We start from the raw sequence: 18,729 nt of genomic DNA on the forward strand, positions 1-18,729 counted from the left end.
CAGCTTTGCTCTGTACAAAACCCTTTCGCCATGTTCTGCCTCAGCACCAGCCGGTAACAGCCAACTAACCATGGACTGAAATGCTGAGAACCTGAGCCAAAATTAAATCTTTTCTCCTTTAGGTTGTTTTTCTTAGGTGTTCTGTCACAGTGACAAAAAGGCTAAAACACAAGTAGTGACAATGTTAGTTTCTCCCGTCAGAGTGTTCTGCTATTTTGGTTATGACAGATTTTACTGAATGTGTATTACTTATTAGCACACAAAGTCAACAGTTTCTGCTTATACAGATTCCATTATATAATATAATTTAGTTATTTTGGAATTGTTTTGTGCCATAAATGTCTGAATAATAACTGTATAAAATCTTAAGTCATTTTTTTAGAATATTTTTCTGGGGTGGATGGATATTTTTTTTTGGGGGGGGGATAATTATAATTTGGTTAACAAAGCAGATGGGAGGAAAGGGGAAAAAATAGGAAAGAACGTGAACCCATAAAGCAAGTACCAGTAGTGAAATGACTATTATCATTAAAACTAGAAACTGCTTTTAAAATTTTGATATGAAAACAAGTTGATACAATTGGAACCATGACAATATGAGTCAGTCAGGGAACCTGTACCTGACAGCATTAAATTCAACATTTTAGACCATAGTTTTATACTGTTTAATATCAAATCAGGACACTGTGACACCAGGTTCTACTGCATTGCTACAACATGTGTGCAGCAGGAAATCGAAATGATTCCTTAATGATGATGTATGCTTTGACTGCATCTGTAGCTACCTGAAACACCTGAAAACAATGTCCTGGTTGAGAAACTGAGATATAACAGTGATAGTGGGAGGAGATGTTCCCGAATGTCACCAGCACACCTGATAGCAATGAGCTTTCCTCAGTGTTTGCTGCCTATGCTTCACACAGAATCACTTAGGAAAGCAGTATCGAGGTGCTGAAGTCACCATCAGAAATAGAAGATCACCAGTGACCAAATTCTCCATGTACTCTGTGTGTGTGTGTGTGTGTGTGTGTGTGTGTAGTTGTAGTTGTGTGTAGTTGCAGATGGACAGTATGCTTTTGTTTATTTTTTTGTGGTGCTGAGGATCGAACCCAGTGCTTCACACGTGCTAGGCAAGCACTCTCCTACTGAGCTACTCTCCAGCCCTCCATGTTTTTTGGTAACCATGTTTGACCTATGCTATGGTCAGCCTTTTCCTTACAGTGTTGCCTTAGGTAAGGGTAAAACATGCACACCCGTTACTTGCCTAAGAGTGGGTTCCAGATGCCATGTGTTGCACATAAAATCTCTCCAGTCCACAGTGGTGTAAGAGATGCTGTCTTCTCGGTCTTTGTCAGAACTATCATCATGCATAATAATTGGGCTTTTCTGTCCTGGTCGAGTAGATAAAATCCGAGGTGGAAAGATGGCTGTAATGAAATCATAGGTTGATATTACGAATATGCATCTTACAAATCATTATAAGTCCCCATAGGAACAGAATAATTGGCTCCATCTCTGCTTGTATGCATGACCTTGACAAACCTCATTTAATCACATTTCTTAAAAAGTAGCATTTCAAGTATATCATAAACAGGGACCAGTTATAAGTACTTCTTGGAAGAACACGTCAATACCCATGGTGAAGCTGTTTATTTGACAGCAGGCACAGGGCACTCAGATCAGTAGCTGCAGATTTCCTCAAGGTGGCTGGTGATGGACGACTGCTTTTTACAGCTTGAGATATTCACATACCACACAATAATTTTACAGTTTCCGTATGTTGATGGCCACATATATATTTGAACAGTGGTACTAACCTAGGAGCTTTTCATGTAAATAGTCTTTTTATTTTTTATAGTGAATGCTCAAGGAAATGTTTTATAAAAGATTAGATTTTAGATTGGCTGTCATAAATCTAAGACAGGTAGCTTATTTAATAAATATAGCATTTTTATTGGAGCACAAATTTCAAGACACAAATGACATAAAAAAAGATTAGTTAGGTCATTTGATATGCATTATGCAGCCCCAGTTACACTTCTGTGGGGAATGAGCTGTAGGACGACTTTCCCACTATGCCAGAACATGCGTGGGTGTCTTCACTTACTGCCTGTCTGATCCCTGTGCTTTTATTATTGCTGGTGGTTACAGGACTACAATTTATCTTGATGTTCTAGAACCAGGATGATTCTTCTGGTCCAGTCTTACATGCTGTTCAGTGTTTTCTCAGGAATGTTTATGCTTTTTTTGCCCAAACGAATTGCTTCTAGTTTATAATAAAAAAAATTATACTTACAGGTATTAAAAGATGTTTATAATTGCAATCCCCACAGATAATAATACTGTTTTGTAAATTGATTCCCATTGAAATCATGTTTTACAATAGTTTAAATTAAAAGAGATTTTTGTTTTAGAAATATAGTTGATGACAGTCTAAGAACAACACAATATTTCATCAAATGCCAAAAGGTTTCACATAGCACCTGAGAGACATAAGTTTGGCAGGCTTTTAAATCTAGGTAGACTAGAAATTCATTCTGAACTTCACAAGTTTTATAATCTGTTTTACGCTATCTAAAATTTAAATACCAAATCAGAGGGAAAAACGAAAGGATTACCAGTTACTGGTGCACATTGGTGGTGCATGTGAAGACTGGATTTGCTTATGTAATGGTGCCTGTTATGTTATTTCAGTCATTTTACTCAAAGTTCCAACTGAGGTCTGACAGACTGCTTCCAAGCACCTTATTGATTTTACTGTCTCACTGAATTTTGGCACATCTTGACTGAATAATAATGAAAGAGCAATTCAATTTATGCTATGCTAACTTTCAATGTGTTCTTTTTATTCCTGAAATATCTATAGGACAAATTTTGCATAATTTCTTCATGAAAAAATGAAACATTATAGTGTGATCTGAACAAATTACATTTATTCCAAGATAGAAGCTGCTGTTTTATTATTGTATCTATTCATATTTGAACTGCAACATTTGTTCAATGACTATTGGATGAATAAATGACTACATATTTTGGAGAGCATTACATATCACATTTCAAATTGCTTTTTTTTTTTTTTTTTTTTTGTGGTGCTGGGGATTGAATCCAGGGCCGTGTGCATGTGAGGCAAGCACTCTACCAACTGATCAATATCCCCAGCCCCTACCTCGTTTTTTAAACAACTACAAGGTACTATAATACCAATTCCACATAGATTTTATTTTAGGGCTGTTATAGTTTCTTCATGAGCAAACTTTTAAGTTCCCAGTGAACAAACCCATGTTAGCAAGTTCATGAAAACAGAACACCACCACCATTGGGTTCCAAATAATTTGTTTATAAAAGTAAACAGATCAATCTAATTCAATGTGTTTTTTTTTTCTAATTACGTACATAACACATACTATTTTATTATGTAGTTGTTTCTTTTTAGTCATTTTACTTAAACTTACAATATTTCCTTATATTTCCTACTTTGAAGAAATCTCTTACAAGGACTAACTGAAAATGTATGAGAGAATGTACAGGAAAACACTGCAAAGTATAAAACATCAATCAGTGTCAGATACAGTTAGAAATAAGTGCTGTGTGCTAGCAGATAAAGCCTTCACGACAGCCATGCTAATGCTGTTTACTGATATTTGAGGAAGGAGATATAGTCCACCCTTTTAGCACTAGACCATAAAAATCCATTTAAGTGGCATCAATAGCTGCCTTTGCTGCAGCTTGAAAGAAAAAAAAAAAAAAGAACATGCGGCCCACCTTTTTCTTTTTCTTTGAGATAAGCTGACACTAAATCATGGAGAAACATGATGAGCTCAGCATCCATGGTCACACAGATGTGGTCCGTGAATTCTGTCACCACGCTGCATTCCACCTTTGGCTTTAGGCTGGCATCTGCAATGGTGAAGTTCTGTTACAGTGAAAGTCTTGGTAACACGAGTCCTCTTCTCTTTAATAATGAGGCAAGCAGTACACCTGCACGTGCCCACTTGAAATGCAACTACATATCACGAGCAATCTGCATGTGATCAACAGAAGGGTAGTGGTCTATCAAGCATGTTCCTCACAAGCCTGGTAATGAAGTCCAATTATTATTCCCAATTTCACTTGGGAGAAAGAGGCACAAACAGGCTAAATATTTGTCAGAGGACATATTATGGTAAGAATATCAAAGAATGTGACTTATAAAATCAATTTCATTAAAATTCTGCTAATATTACCAAATAACCAGTTAGAAAACAGCTTGTTCCTTCAGGATTTTCTTAGTAACCTTAAAAACTGAACATTTTTTCCTCCACTTACCTTGTAATGAAGGTTCTTGTGGTTCTTGAACATGGATGGACTTAAAGTCAAGCTGCATCCTTGGTAGTGCAAAGATAGTCTCTGTTTCATGGTTGTAGCTAGAACCTCCTCTGAATCCACTCAACAAACTGGAATTCTTCACAGTAGTGCTATTCTCTGTGTTATTAGCGTCAACGTTGCGGAGCAAGTTTAGTTCTATGTGCAGAACATAAGGATAAAAAGTCAAACCAACGGGCACTGAAGAGCCTCTGGCTTTCAAGAGACTAGAATACACAGAATGTCAATCATTTCAAAAGCTGCAAGAATCAAGTTTAAAAATGCAGCTGTGTGTGTGTGTGTGTGTGTGTGTGTGTGTGTGTGTGTGTATCACTTGTCAAGACCAAAGCTTTGTAACGTGATTCTGAAAAAACCTAATATATTTTGGTTTCTCAAAATTTAAAATGAATATTATTTTCAACTGAATTTCACACGTCTGAACTTGAATTTCATTAAGTCCAAAGTCTCCACAGATGCATTACCTCAGAATTCAGGACTAAATATGATCCTGACCTTGAAATTAGATACAAGTTCTAGTACCTAATAATAGCACATACATAGCACAATAATAGCACAATCATAATAGCTATGATTACCGCTGTCTTATTTATAAAAGTATTTTTCTAGGTACACAGACATCAATTCAGTACGTTAATAGTGCCATGGAATATCCCAGTTGAAAAGAATCCCATTCCTTTGGAAGGTAGGATAGTAAACACAGACATAATCTTCTAATTTACTTTTTCACCTTCCTTTATATTTTGATTTTGTAACAGTTTCTATTTAATCCCTAGGGTCACCTATTTCATGATATCTATTCCCCACGGGATCCAAGTCAAATTTAAGTCAAACGTTCAGGCCTCAGTGTGTTTCAATCTATTCAGTTTTCCAATATATCAGATGATTGATAAAAAGAATGTGGTAAACACAAACCCCAAAACAACCATAAAGGAAGAGCTACCTGACCATGTTACCACAGGACTAGCATATCTAATCAAATGGGGAAACAAAACAAAACAGAAACCACCCACTAAAGCACCTCTTCAAACTTGAGACTTAGCTGGGTTGGTGGTACAGGCCTGCAATCCCAGCAACTCAGTGGCCTCAGCCAACTTGGGAAAGTGTTCTGGGCTCAATCCCTGGTACCAGTAATTAAGTAAACAATAACTTACAACTTAATAGGAATATTACACTAACTTCTGTTTTGTTCTAGCTATGTTAGAACCTGAGTTTGTGACATTTTGTTACTTAATCATTTCCCAAACCTCCAATTTTTAGTGTAAATACAAAATATATTTCAATATTACTTTCCAAAAATATCCCCCAATATAATAAACTTCATTTTCTTTTTTTTAAAGCCAATCTTATTTTGAATGTTTTCAGTTACATTTAAAATAATTTGATGCCCCTGTGGGCTGCTCTGGTGCTGAATGCCCTTAACTGTCCATGCCCCACCTGACAGAGAACAAGGACTCTGGGTCACAGCCCCCAACTTTGCCTTCTTTCAGCAGGAAGCACTTTGAAGATGTCATCACCCAGTTTTCCACAGAAATGGAGTGCAGAAATTGACAGTGGGGAAGTTTAAGAGTCCATTTCATGCTTCAAATATAACCCTGGCTGCTCTGCCACTGCAATTTAGTTTTAAAATGGACATTTCCTTCTTTTCCTCTCTTGCTACTCCTCCCTAGTCTCTCCCTTCCTAATCTCAGGGGAAATAGGATTATCTTCTTTTATTAGACAGAGTACACACCCACCATAAGAATGAAATAATCCACACTTTGGAGATGGCACCAGAAGACCTCAGAAATGACTGTCTCCCAAATTAACAAGTGAATTACAACTCCAGACAGAGCACACATGGAATGCAGCCTTTGAATCACCCTTTTAAAAAGCCTCTTTTAAAAGTTCCTGCTGATGAGCAGAATCACAGCCTTTGGGACAGGAGTCCTCTGGCTTTCTCCTTTGCTAGCAAAGCAATGAACCTTCTGTTTTTTGTTTTTTTTCCCAAAAGATAAACAAGAATCATAAAATAATTTGAGCCCATGAAATGTTACACTACCAGGTCAGAGGTTCATGTACCAAACAGTCACCATATTGACCCGAATAAAAAGTGAGAACGTGTAAAGAAATGAGAGCTCCACCTCCTCTTAAGATTCTAAACAGTCAACCAAACCCCAGAAGGAAAACACAAAGGAAATCCCTCTCCAAGACAAGCTGTTCACCTTCATTCCTGGTGGCTGTAACATAATTGAACCATTCTTTCACACTTGCTACTCCATGGGGTGGATTTTCATGGCGACGCCGTGTGATCTTGGTTATTGTTGCCATAGGACTTTCCAAGGCACCACATGGTTTGGTAACCATGGTGTTATGGCCCAGATGAAAATCCAAGGTTTGTACAATATATGTAGAATGATCACTAGAACCTAGAGCAAAAGAAAAAGGTAACTTTTTAAAAAAGTTGTTGATGGACCTTTATTTTTTTATATGTGATGTTGAGAATTGAATCCAGTGCCTCACACATGCTAGGCAAGCAATCTACCACTGAGCTACAACCCCAGCCCCAAAAGGTAACTTTTTAAAAGTGACAAACTATATTAGATTCAAGAAATAGTGGCCTTGCTATCTTGTGGCCTCAGAGCAACAAACTTAAAATCATATGTAGACAGGGAAGGCCATAAAATGAAGAATAAATGAGAAAAAACACAAATAATTCTTTTAGTTGCAACTAGATTTATTCCTAGTGAGATGAAGAGCATCTAATTTACTTTTTCACTTTCCTTTGTATTTTGATTTTGTAACAGTTTCTATTTAATCCATTTTTCCCCCCTACATCCTTCATCATTAAGAACCACTGAGTAGAAAAAAATCAAAGTCCAAAAGAACTGGGTTTTATCACTGTAATTAGAGAGGTAAAAGCACAGCCTTCCCTGCAAATTTTAAAATATAGTCTTTAATGGCCAATAATTCCTTCATCCTACTATGTTTGATTTTTTTTTTTTTTTTTTTTTTTTTTGCAGGGGGTTACTAGGGATTGAACTCAGGGGCACTTTACCACTGAGCCACATCCCCACCCCTATTTTGTATTTTATTTAGAGACAGGGTCTCACTGAGTTGCTTAGCACCTCATTTTTGCTAAGGCTGGCTTTGAACTCACGATCCTCTCGTCTCAAGCCTCCCAAGCTGCTGGGATTACAGGCGTGCACTAACACTGATCTTGTTTTAATAGGAATACTTATAATACCTATTGTCATGACTAAGGCCATACACAGCAGCACCAACTTTAGGAAACAGTAAGAAAGCAAGATCAGAACTATGTCATTGACATGTTCCAGACTTCATTGATACACTGGCAATGAACTCCTTAATATTCCAGGTACATGATAATACAGAGATGGACTTCAGAAGTATAAAAAAATAGACAAAAGATTTGAGAATGGAAAAGTGGTTTGTTGTTTATAATCATATCAGAAAATCATAGTCTGGAAAAGTATACATAGGTATACAGATGCACAGAAAAATATCAAAGTATATGTCAGTTTACCATCTTCCCAGATTTTCTGAGCCTCAGTCCAAAAAGCAATATTTGGTTCTTCTAAATGAAAAAGGGCCCAGGATTTTGAACGGAAATTTGGACCATGAAAACAAGCCAGTGTCATATGATTTCCATGTAAGCTCATTGATCCTCCAAACTGCATTCCATCTTCCGGTAATGGGATCTGAAATAAGGATATGTGGCATCCTGATACCACCTTCAATACTCCAGGCCAATGTCGATGATGAGCTGCATCAAGCACTGCAACAAAACCAAAAACATTGATCTTGAATTGCCTCATAAGCATCCTGAATGGAACAGGCAGGCAGCAGGTGGCCCCTTTCTACAGATGAAAGTGACTCAGATAATGAATGAAGATACAACGCCGGGCCATCATTAAGCAAAAGTAAAAAAAGAGACAGGGAAAAGAAGCTACGTGAGGACAGACGGAAACAAGGACAACAGTAACTTGCTAACAGTAATTACAACTCTGATTCACGATTTACAAAGTGCTTTTGCAAAATTCTCACACAACTAAAATAATTCTATAAACTCAGTATTCCACCTTGACCCTTCAGTGAAGAAGCAGGACTGTGGAGAGTCCAGTTCTGCTGTTTACTCTTCCTCACCCTGCCTACTCTGCTTGAAGTGAGTATACGAGTAGGAGCATTGGGAGCTTATTAGAAATGTAGATTATCAAGTCTATTTCATGCCTACTGCTTCAGATCTTCATCTAAAAAGGTTTTAGATGCAAATTAAAATCTGAGATGCACAAAGCAGACACCAATTCATACTTCTATTTTTCATTTATTCTAGGATGGTCTTTTTGCTTGTTCCTCACACCTTTCATATGGGATTTAATGAAGGATCATGTACTGTATTTAGTTTTCTTTAATCTAAAATAATTGCCTACACCTGATGATTGTTTTTCAAAACAAGGACATGTTATAGAACATCCCCCAATTGGTAAATGCCTGGTATCAACACTAGTTTATATAGGGATTAGAGGACAATATGAATGCAACCACAAGGAAGACACTGACAAAAATCTAGAAGTAGGGTATTCTGTAGGACAAGTAGCCAGGTCCCTTTAACAAGCTGGGTCACACAAAAAGCAACCATACCAAATAAGAGAGTAAAGGAAGAGAACAACTAGATCCAAACTCATATCTTGAACTGGATATACTGACTTGGGCAGACCACCTGTAAAAGGATTTTTTTTTTTTCAGGTCAGTCACAGAAACTTGAATGTGCCATAGGACATACATAATTAGCAAAATAGAAAGTTGGAGACTGTTAATTAGGAAAGGGTAATAAAACAAAGACATTTTTGTAAAACGTATACATAGGTACATAGATGCACAGTAAAATATCCAAGTGTGTGCTCTAAATTGTTCACAGAGTCAATTTGTGTGTGGAATGCAATGTTTTCATTTTTTGATTGTAGTTTTTAGGTTTATTTTTTCAATGCTCATGTAATACTTCTGTGATAAAAAGTTATTAAAAAGCTATCCTATTTTGACTATTACTCACCCCTTTTACCACTGTTAGCCCAGTTAAAGTCACCATCACCTCTTGTTGGACTCATGCAGTGGCCGCCTTAGGGTGGAAATGGGAGTACTCACTCAACAATGGTAACTACTGAAACCTCTCCTTACTGCCACTCTCAACTGCTCCACACATAGCCAGAATGATGCTTTTAAAGGCATATTTTAAGAAGTGAAAATACATATGTTCAAAACTCCAACAGCTTCCAATGACTGACAATCCTGTCTGTGGTCTACACCTCTGAATTCATGTTCACCATTCTCCTCACTGCTCACTGGCACTTGTCACAGTGCCTGCCTTAATGGTTCTCAAATGAACCAAGTCTGTTCACATGATAGGAGCTTTAGACCCTCCATGAACCCTGTGCCCAGAGCTTTCTTCCTGATCTCAGCTTCACTCTTTCATTCATTCACATTTCTACCAAAATTTCACTTAGAACAGGCTTCCCTGATTGCCCATTCTAAAGTAGCTATCCTTATATCTTAGCATTTTCTTTTTTTAAAAAATTATTTATTTATTCTAATTTGTTATACATGATGGCAGAATGCAATTAATTTCATATTAAACATAGAGAGCACAATTTTTCAAGTCACTGTATACAAAGTATTTCCCCACCATTCGTGTCTTCATACGTGTGCTTAGAGTAATGATGTCCATCTCATTCCACCATCATTCCTACCCCCTTGCCCCCTCCCTTCCCCTCCCTCCCCTTTGCCCTATCTAAAGCTCCTCCATTCCTCCCATGCTCCCCTCTCCATTGCCATTATGAGTCAGCTTCCTCATATCAAAGAAAACATTCAGCCTCTGTTTTTTTGGGATTGGCTAACTTCACTTAGCAGTATCTTCTCCAGCTCCATCTTATTTACCTACAAATGCCATGATTTTAGTCTCTATTTCTATATTCTTCCCTTTGTTCTTTTCTCAGCACTTCTCTCTACCTTAAATTATTTCATATATTTAATTAGCAAATTATTTATAGTCTGTCTCTCCTATTACAATATAAGCTTCATGAGGGCAGGGATTGTACCTACTACTAGATCTCTTATGACTAGAACAGTACCTAAACACATGTTTTTTGCTTAATAAATATTTGCCAATTACTGAATTACTGAGTGAAAAATATTAATCTATCTAATATCAGTTAATAAATCCAAACTCAGCTATTTTGAATGCATAGCCAGTGTTCCAAACCAGAGCATGACATTGTCATAAACAATACTTAGGGGCATGAGGTGGGCAGGACTACAGATGAGCTGTGGCAGGAAAAGGAGACAATAAGGACAAATGACTTCCTGAGTGGCCTTTCACTCACTGGCAGGTAGCAAGTCAGTCTCTTTCTGAGTAAACGGGATAAAGAGCTACAGGTTACTTCCTAAATATGGCTTATACATTATTATTATTTTTAATTAAGAATACAATAGAATGTATGTTTTTGGTGTGTTTGTCTGGTACGATAACTGTATTTATGTGAGTTTGTCTCTGTGTCCTCTATTCTGTACTGTTGGTCTACAGGTCTATTTTGGTGCCAACACCATGCTGTTTTCATTACTATAGCTCTGTAGTATAGTTTAAGGTCTGGTGTAGTGATGCCTCCTGCTTCACTATTCTTGCTAAGGATTGCTTTGGCTATTCTGGGTCTCTTGTTTTTCCAAATAAATTTGGAAAGTAGATTGCTTTTTCTACTTCTATGAGGAATGTTGTTAGAATTTTAATTGGAATTGCATTAAATCCATATAATGCTTTTGGTAGGATGGCCATTTTGACTACATTAATTCTTCCTATCCAAGAACATGGGAGATATTTCCATCTTCTAAGGTCGTCTTCAGTTTCTTTAGTGTTCTATAGTTTTCACTGTATAGGCCTTTTACCTCTTTTGTTAAGATTGATTCCCAAGTATTTTATTTTCTTTGAGGCCACTGTGAATGAGGTAGTTTTTCTAATTTCTCTTTCAGAGGGTTCATCACTGATATGGGAAAAAGGCACACTCATACATTGCTGGTGGCACTGCAAATTAAAGCAACCACTCTGGAAAGCAGTATGAAGATTCCTTAGAAAACTGGGAATGGAACCACCATTTGATTCAGCTATCTCACTCCAAAGGACTTAAAATCAGCATACTATAGTCAGGCAGCCACATCAATGTTTATAGCAGCTCAATTCACAATAGCTAAACTGTGGAACCAACCTAGATGCCCTTCAATAGATAACTAGATAAAGAAACTGTGGTATATATACACATTGGAATATTATTCAACATTAAAAGAGAATAAAATTATGACATTTGCAGGTAAGTGAGGATATCATGCCAAGCAAAGTAAGCCAATCCCAAAAGGCTGAATGTTCTCTCTGAAAAGTGGATGCTGACTGACAATATGTTGGGGGGAAGGCATGAGAAGAATGGAGGAACTTCAACTGGGCAAAGGGGAGGGTGGGGGAAGGGGCATGGGGGCAGGAAAGATGGTGGACTGAGATGGACATCATTTCCCTAGGTACATGTATGACTGCACATGTGGTGCGACTCTACATCATGTACAACCAGAGAAATGAAAGTTGTGCTCCATTGTGTATCATGAATTGAAAGGCATCCTGCTGTCATGTATAACAAAGTAGAAAAAAATAAATTGAAAAAAAAGAATACATTTAGTGAAAGATAAAGCATATACAAAAAATTAATTCTAATTCTTACATTGTTCTTGTGAACTTTTCTCTAGGTTGTTAGTCACTGTCTTCGGTGGAAGATAAGGAACTGGTCCCCAAGTAGACAGAGCTCGTTTGCTGGTGTCAAACTGTTGTGTGAAAAATTCCTGGAGCTTCATGCCTATTTTTATCAGGTCTGGTGTTGTTGATCTTGATATCATTACTTGGAAAATATCCCATTTCAAATCTCCATGGACAAAAATCTCACTAGAACATAAAAACATAATCTTTATCATATATCCCACAGAAGATAACTTAAACATATAAGAATAATTATCTTTCCCACTCAACTTTTTCATTTGTATTAGTTGCATAATATAAGACTATTCTGCACAACAAACGAAGTGCCTGTGTTTTTCTCAGTGGGTGAAAAAAATGCATTAAGAACAGTCACAAAAGTGTTCAGAGCTGGGTGTGGTGGTGCACGCCTGTAATCCCAGCAGCTCACGAGGCTGAGGCAGGAGGACTATAGGTTCAAAACCAGCCTCAGTAACTTAGTGAGACTCTAAGCAGCTCAGCAAGACCCTGCCTCAATAAATAAAAAGGGGTGGGTATGTGGCTCAGTGGTTAAAGACCACTGAGTTCAATCCCTAGTATTTTTTTTTTTTTTTTAAAAAGAAGAATATACCTTTTATCAGTCAGGCTTGAGTCCAGTGTGTTATATAAGTTTACTTTCCATTCATCTTGAAGCTTAAGGTCAGCATTGCTGAAGATGCCCATGAGGATACTTGAGCCCATGTAGTCAACACGAGCTTCAGTGGAACCCATGGTAATCTGAATTTTGTGACTGGGTTGCTGATTTGGGTGTTCAGAAATATGAGCTAAAATAAAAACCTAATTACTTTCCACAGAAACATTTATGGGAAAACAGAAAAATCAGTTTTCAAAAAGCATTTTTCAATGTAATTTTTAAAAGTATGCTACATGAGTCGAGAAACTTCAACATACCAACCATCTCCAAAGCATTGACGTCGATGGTCCCTCCAACTACTCCTCCTTTAGAATCTAACTGTGACCTCCCCAGCCCAACAGACATGCTGATCTCCCGATCGCGATTACTTCCCACTGACAGACGACCTTGGCTCTTCAAACCACTAGTTGTCCAACTGAAAAAAGGAAAAAGCATTGTTAAAGAGACGGTTGCCAATATGGTGAATTAAAAAGGGAGTCAGATTAACAAAAGATTAAGTTTGACAATGAAACAACAGTTCTTAAAAAACTATTGGTAACAGTGATGATGAAGCTTTCTTCTTAGGTAGAAATTGACTCTATTTTCCTTATAACTTCCGCCCCCTTTTGGAACAGGTTTCGTGCTGTTTTACATTGTAGTATCCTTACAATAAAGCCATTTTCAGGATGAAAGCATTTGTATCTCTAGCTGGTATCTGCACTGTCTCAAACTCTTCAGTACTACACAAAGGGTGGAACTAAAGCAGTTCTCTGAGGACAATGACAACGACTGCGTTTCTCTCTGGATAGCTTACGTGGTATTTCCCATCACGTTACTCATATTCATTTGCACGTTCAGTTGTTTCAAGTTGATGGCAAACACGACAAGTGTCTCCCACGGGGTCCCTTGCTGGCTTGCTGCTTTGTTTGATTTGTTAACAGGAGTTGATGTTTTTGAAAGTGAATCTGAATGAAGATAGAAAAATGAAATACATGTTCGCTCCTATATGTGTCAAGTCCATTACAAAGCAGAAACTGTTCTCATCTCCTTGATCCAGAGGTAAAGATGTGACATTCCTATACTGAAACCTAATGTGGATTAGCTGTCACACTGCCTCCTAAGTAACAACATGTTTGTGAAATGCTTACCAAGCCCAGCAACCTTGCTTCTTGGAAGCTTACAGGACTCTATGGCCCGCTTCACAGCAGGAATGTGGCTGTGTGCAGAAGAGGAGCACACACCATTCATCACCCTCGGGCTTTCTTCAGCAAGAAGAAAAATCCTATGATGCTGCTGTCGAATAGAGGACTCAACAGCAGGGACTGTTCTGAAATGCAGAGGCTGGCTGGGAACCTGCCTTCTGCATTCAAAGTAACTCAGTATGTAAAAGAAACCCTGCACCTGCTCATACCTCATCTGACCTGGTGACAGAACTGCATCTCCCATTTTTATATGTTGAGGTACAAGGCCAAGGCCACAGCCCAGTACATACAGTTTTAAAAAGTACTGATTGAATGAAAGAATGACTAAACAAATACAAGGATTAACTTTTAACATCCAAGCATCTTCTGGGAGTTTTATGAGACTATAGGTGTATTTCTGAAAACAACTGTGCCATGTGGAGCACACAAATACAGTTCTCCTCTCTTCCTAGTTCCTTAAGGAGCTACAAGCCATCTATTGATCTCTTCTGCTGGCAGGACTTTCAAGTATTTGGTATTTGTTGTTTCTGTGGATTTTTTCTCCCTAACTTATTATCATAAAAGCCTCAAGAATGCATCCCCTGCCAACTGGGGCAGGAGTCTGTGAGTGACTAAGATTTTTATCTGGGAACACTGGAGGGCTACTGTAACAAAGAGAGCAGAGTCACCTCTCCGAGGAACTGAAGAATCAGACACACTTCTTGACCTTATGGAAGCAGGTGATTTCAGGCTCTGTGCTGTTGTCCCTGGTGACATGCTGCTGTTCGTCATATGCTCATTGAATACATTAGGTGACTGAGGCATGTGGGTGAAGGAGGCTGACTGGCTTGGCTGTTCCCACGTTCTGCAGTAAGCTTTTCTTGATGATTCCGGGGAAAGGTGCTGGCTTACGCCTTCAATGGAATCAGGTGTTCCAGGCCCAGAAGCTAGTGCAAGAGTGGAAAACAAAAGCAAATACAAAAGAAACAGAGCAAAGTTACTATGTTATCAAATAACTTAACTCATCCACCATCTCTAGCCACATTACACATTCCTTCTAGTTCCCCATTTTGCAAGTAGATGGCAATTTACAGTTTGTAAAAAAAACAGTACTGAATTCTCACATAACTCTATGAAAAGTGCAAAGAGGTCTTCTGGGCCCATTATACCGGTGAGGAAATAGACCCAGTCCTAGCATTTCTTGTATTTTCCACTATATTAGGCTAAACATATTCTACACTTCTACAAATCTGCTTAAGCAAAAACCTACAACACTATCTTAGAACAAGAGACAAGCAAAGGCATTGCAGCAGCATGTTCCTAACACTTTTTTGTTTTCCATGCCTTAAATAACCATAATTAATTTGGATAGTTAAAAAATATATTTCTGCATTTCCAGAGTTTATAATGATTACAGCATAATTATTATAGGATATAAAATGTTAGCTACACTGTGATCTGAGAGGGCAAGACTTCTGTTTGATTCTATGGTGCCCCTGGTACCTGACATGTTAGAAGGGCCCAACAGATGGTTTTCGAATGCCTGACTGTATCACATGGTACAATTTACCAAGGAGAACAAAGTTTCTATCATCAAGGATGGGTCTTACTACTATTATAACCAAAATTAAAAGCAACCTAATTATAGCCACACAACAAGCTTACTTGGCAAATTTATTGTTTGATCTCCAAGAAACAGACGTCTTGCAATACTTCTTCTATACCAGGCTCTTGGAAATGCCAGAATTTCACTGAGGCGGCGCATATCATATTTAAAGGAGGCAGACCCTATATCACAAACAGCTAATACATAAATGAAAATTGTTAGAACTTACAGATTTCCAAGACTTTCAATATTTTTAAATGGAGGGTATCAGATATATCATACAGATGAATTATGCTTAATGGTACAATTTATGAAATATCAAAATAAGCTATATATTATGCTTAACAAGTTATTATATCCTTCCACCAATTATAGAAATAATGCACTATGGGACTATTAGCTCCACTTCCTCTTTTAAGGTGATAGAAAGTTGGATTATATTATCACTGTCTTGAAGTTCTCGGGAAACAGTCTCAGCCAGCTTTCCACTTTAATATAGGACTTATCTCAAATATGCAAAATGTACCAACAGGATGAGCTAGGATATCACCTTCCTCAAAGGGACCTGCAACCTAAAGAGCTGTGCGCAGGGACCATTAATTTCCTTCTGGAGGGTTCTTCTCTGAGCACTCCACTCCTAATGTACATGTTCCTCTTCCCCTTCTGCAGCTTCTGCAGGACACATGTGCCCACGAGGCCCTGAGCCAGCCTTGGCCCCAGCCTCTCCAACCCTTATATGTCCCACAGGAATTCCTTCTTTTCTGTCCATTTTATTTCAATCTAAGTTAGTGGTATCAATACCCCTTTTTAAAAATATTTTAGTTATAGATGGACACAGTATCTTTATTTTATTTATTTATTCTTATGTGGTGCTGAGGATTGAACCCAGTGAATCACATGTGCTAGGCAGGTGCTCTACCACTGATCAATTTCCTTTTGATCACCTGGGCTTAAAACCTGAGGTTCCCCATCCCCTCCACTGCTCCTTAGCAGCCTGTCTTCAGGCTGAGGGTTCTCCCGAATCCTCCTGAGCCATTCCCTGCTCTCTGCTCTCACTGCCACAACTCAGGCTTCCATTCACTATTGCTTGGTGAGATTCAATAGCCTCAAGCATCTTTCCCCTCCCGTCTTTCTTGCTACCACAAAACTCTCAATTAGAAAATCCAACGAACAAATGAAAAGTCAGAAATGTTACCAATTCATGGTAGAGAGGAAGTGAAGAAGCTTTTCAGTTATCTAATCAGGCCTATTTTGGCTTTGCCTAATGTCTTTTTAACTAAAAACGACAGTGCCAATACTGCCCACACTGATACACTTGAAGACAGCCCTGGGGTCTGAGCCCATTTCCCCCTGAGTTTGTCTTGCCACTAAAGCTTGCTATTAAGCATGCTTCATATTTAAATGGTGAAAGCAGAGGTCATTATTAATTCTGGAAAACAATACCTTAATTAAAATTTAAAAAACTGAATACCAGATATATTTATTAGCGTAGTGTCCATTTTGCTTGTAGACTTGTTTATAGATTGGCTTTCAAAAAATGAGGCACCTCCTGAACGCCTTATTCGAGACAAACTCACTTTCACAAATTCAAGGTTTATACTGAGTGAGTCTTTTCGACCAGTGACTGAAGTGGGCTCCTCATCCACATTCCCTAAAAAACAACAACAAAAAAACCCCACACCTATTTACACACAAGGTCATCCAGCTAGATGAAGCCAATCCCCCACACTGCAGTATGCCATCAACCCCAATCACTTAGATGAGCTAGTGGCTGTGGCAGAGGATCTCATGAGCATCAGTATCCTCCCAGCAGGCGCACAGAATGAGGGACTCTCAAAACCCCTCCTTCAATGGCAAAAGTTGGAACTGACATGGAATGTGTGTCTTCATTATCTGTCCAAATGTAAGTGAAGCAATCGTAGCAAAATCTTATGCATTTTTAGTGTTTCGACTGTACTTAAAAATGTCATTAAAATTTAATTTCAGTAAATAATTGACTTAAATAATAATTCTCATTTCAAATTAACAAACATGACCGAGGCACTTAAAATTTTTACTTTATTAAGAATATAGTTTCCTGTACAAATGTGGATTTGGTAAGATTTAAACGTAACACATAAACTCTAATTTCTGAGTAGATTACTGTACTGTGTAGAAAATATTTTCAATTTAAAATCCACATATAGTTAATTTACTCAAATTCCTTATTTCATATTTCTACAAGATGTGAAATAGGGACAAAATTAATATTATCAAATAGATAAAATATAAAAAACTTCTGATCTTAGTTTATATCCATTATTATGATTTATGAAAAGAAAGTTTGAAAAGCCTGAAAAAGCTTTTGAAAAGATGCTACAAATTTGAAAAAGATCAAACATGCATAGTTTACCTAATCCTCCTGATCCAGGTGTGAGGCCAGAAACAGCAGTTTTTTGTTTCCCTGCTCCATACGGATGGAACACATACAGGGAGAAGTCGGACATGCACGCAGTGAAGCTCAAGCCAGAGGAATTGCTGCTGGAGCTGGTCAGATCCGACTGACTACTGCTGTGCCGACTTCGGCCCAGAGGGCTGCCTAATCCTGATGAGCCTAAGGTGAACAGAAAAGTCCAAAATGTCTATAAGCCATAACAATCTTAAAAAGCTACTTATTTATTTCCAAGATACCAAACATGACAGGAAAATAAAATGGAAACCTTCAAACGCTAATATATCAATAGGCTTAAATCCCTAAAACAAAATGAGGACTTAGGCATATTTTCCCTTGACTTTACAATGTAAATCAAGGCGAGTTACTCTGTTCACCTTTAAAACAACAATTAACATGTGTTTCTGGCCGATTACACAGTTTCCCATTTCTTAGCTCCACTGGAAAGAGGCAATGAAAGAGCCCCAGAGTTGAGTTTAAGCACAGAGGGAAGAGCAAACTGGGAAAAAATCCATATCATACAGATGGAGTCCACATTTTAGTAGCTAACAGTGGTCTAAGAACAGGATATGCAAAGGTAGAAAATAAAAAAAGCTCTTTCTCTTAAACATTTACCAAGGAAGGATAGGATAATTCCAAATATGCTTTAAACATGAAAATATGAAACAATACACCATATGATTTGGTTGATGACTCCAAAATCCACCTCCAGACCAGACT

General features: G+C 37.9%; 1 protein-coding gene across 1 annotated transcript in view; it reads right to left on the reverse strand.

Moving 5' to 3' along the window:
• The window catches only part of Bltp1 (bridge-like lipid transfer protein family member 1), a 197,207-nt gene that overhangs the window by 2,239 nt on the left and 176,239 nt on the right, over positions 1–18,729 (reverse strand). The window contains exons 75-87 of the mRNA XM_078022155.1: positions 17,971–18,171; positions 17,050–17,229; positions 15,638–15,775; positions 14,662–14,919; positions 13,606–13,756; positions 13,070–13,227; positions 12,750–12,942; positions 12,111–12,328; positions 7,886–8,137; positions 6,564–6,767; positions 4,306–4,500; positions 3,763–3,897; positions 1,265–1,427 (exon numbers count right to left, since the gene is read on the reverse strand). Coding sequence (XP_077878281.1) covers positions 1,265–1,427; positions 3,763–3,897; positions 4,306–4,500; positions 6,564–6,767; positions 7,886–8,137; positions 12,111–12,328; positions 12,750–12,942; positions 13,070–13,227; positions 13,606–13,756; positions 14,662–14,919; positions 15,638–15,775; positions 17,050–17,229; positions 17,971–18,171 — 2,446 coding nt within the window. The remainder of the gene's footprint in view (positions 1–1,264; positions 1,428–3,762; positions 3,898–4,305; positions 4,501–6,563; positions 6,768–7,885; positions 8,138–12,110; positions 12,329–12,749; positions 12,943–13,069; positions 13,228–13,605; positions 13,757–14,661; positions 14,920–15,637; positions 15,776–17,049; positions 17,230–17,970; positions 18,172–18,729) is intronic.

The sequence above is a fragment of the Ictidomys tridecemlineatus genome, chromosome 9 (assembly GCF_052094955.1).
Source record: "Ictidomys tridecemlineatus isolate mIctTri1 chromosome 9, mIctTri1.hap1, whole genome shotgun sequence".
Classification (NCBI taxonomy): Eukaryota; Metazoa; Chordata; class Mammalia; order Rodentia; family Sciuridae; genus Ictidomys; species Ictidomys tridecemlineatus.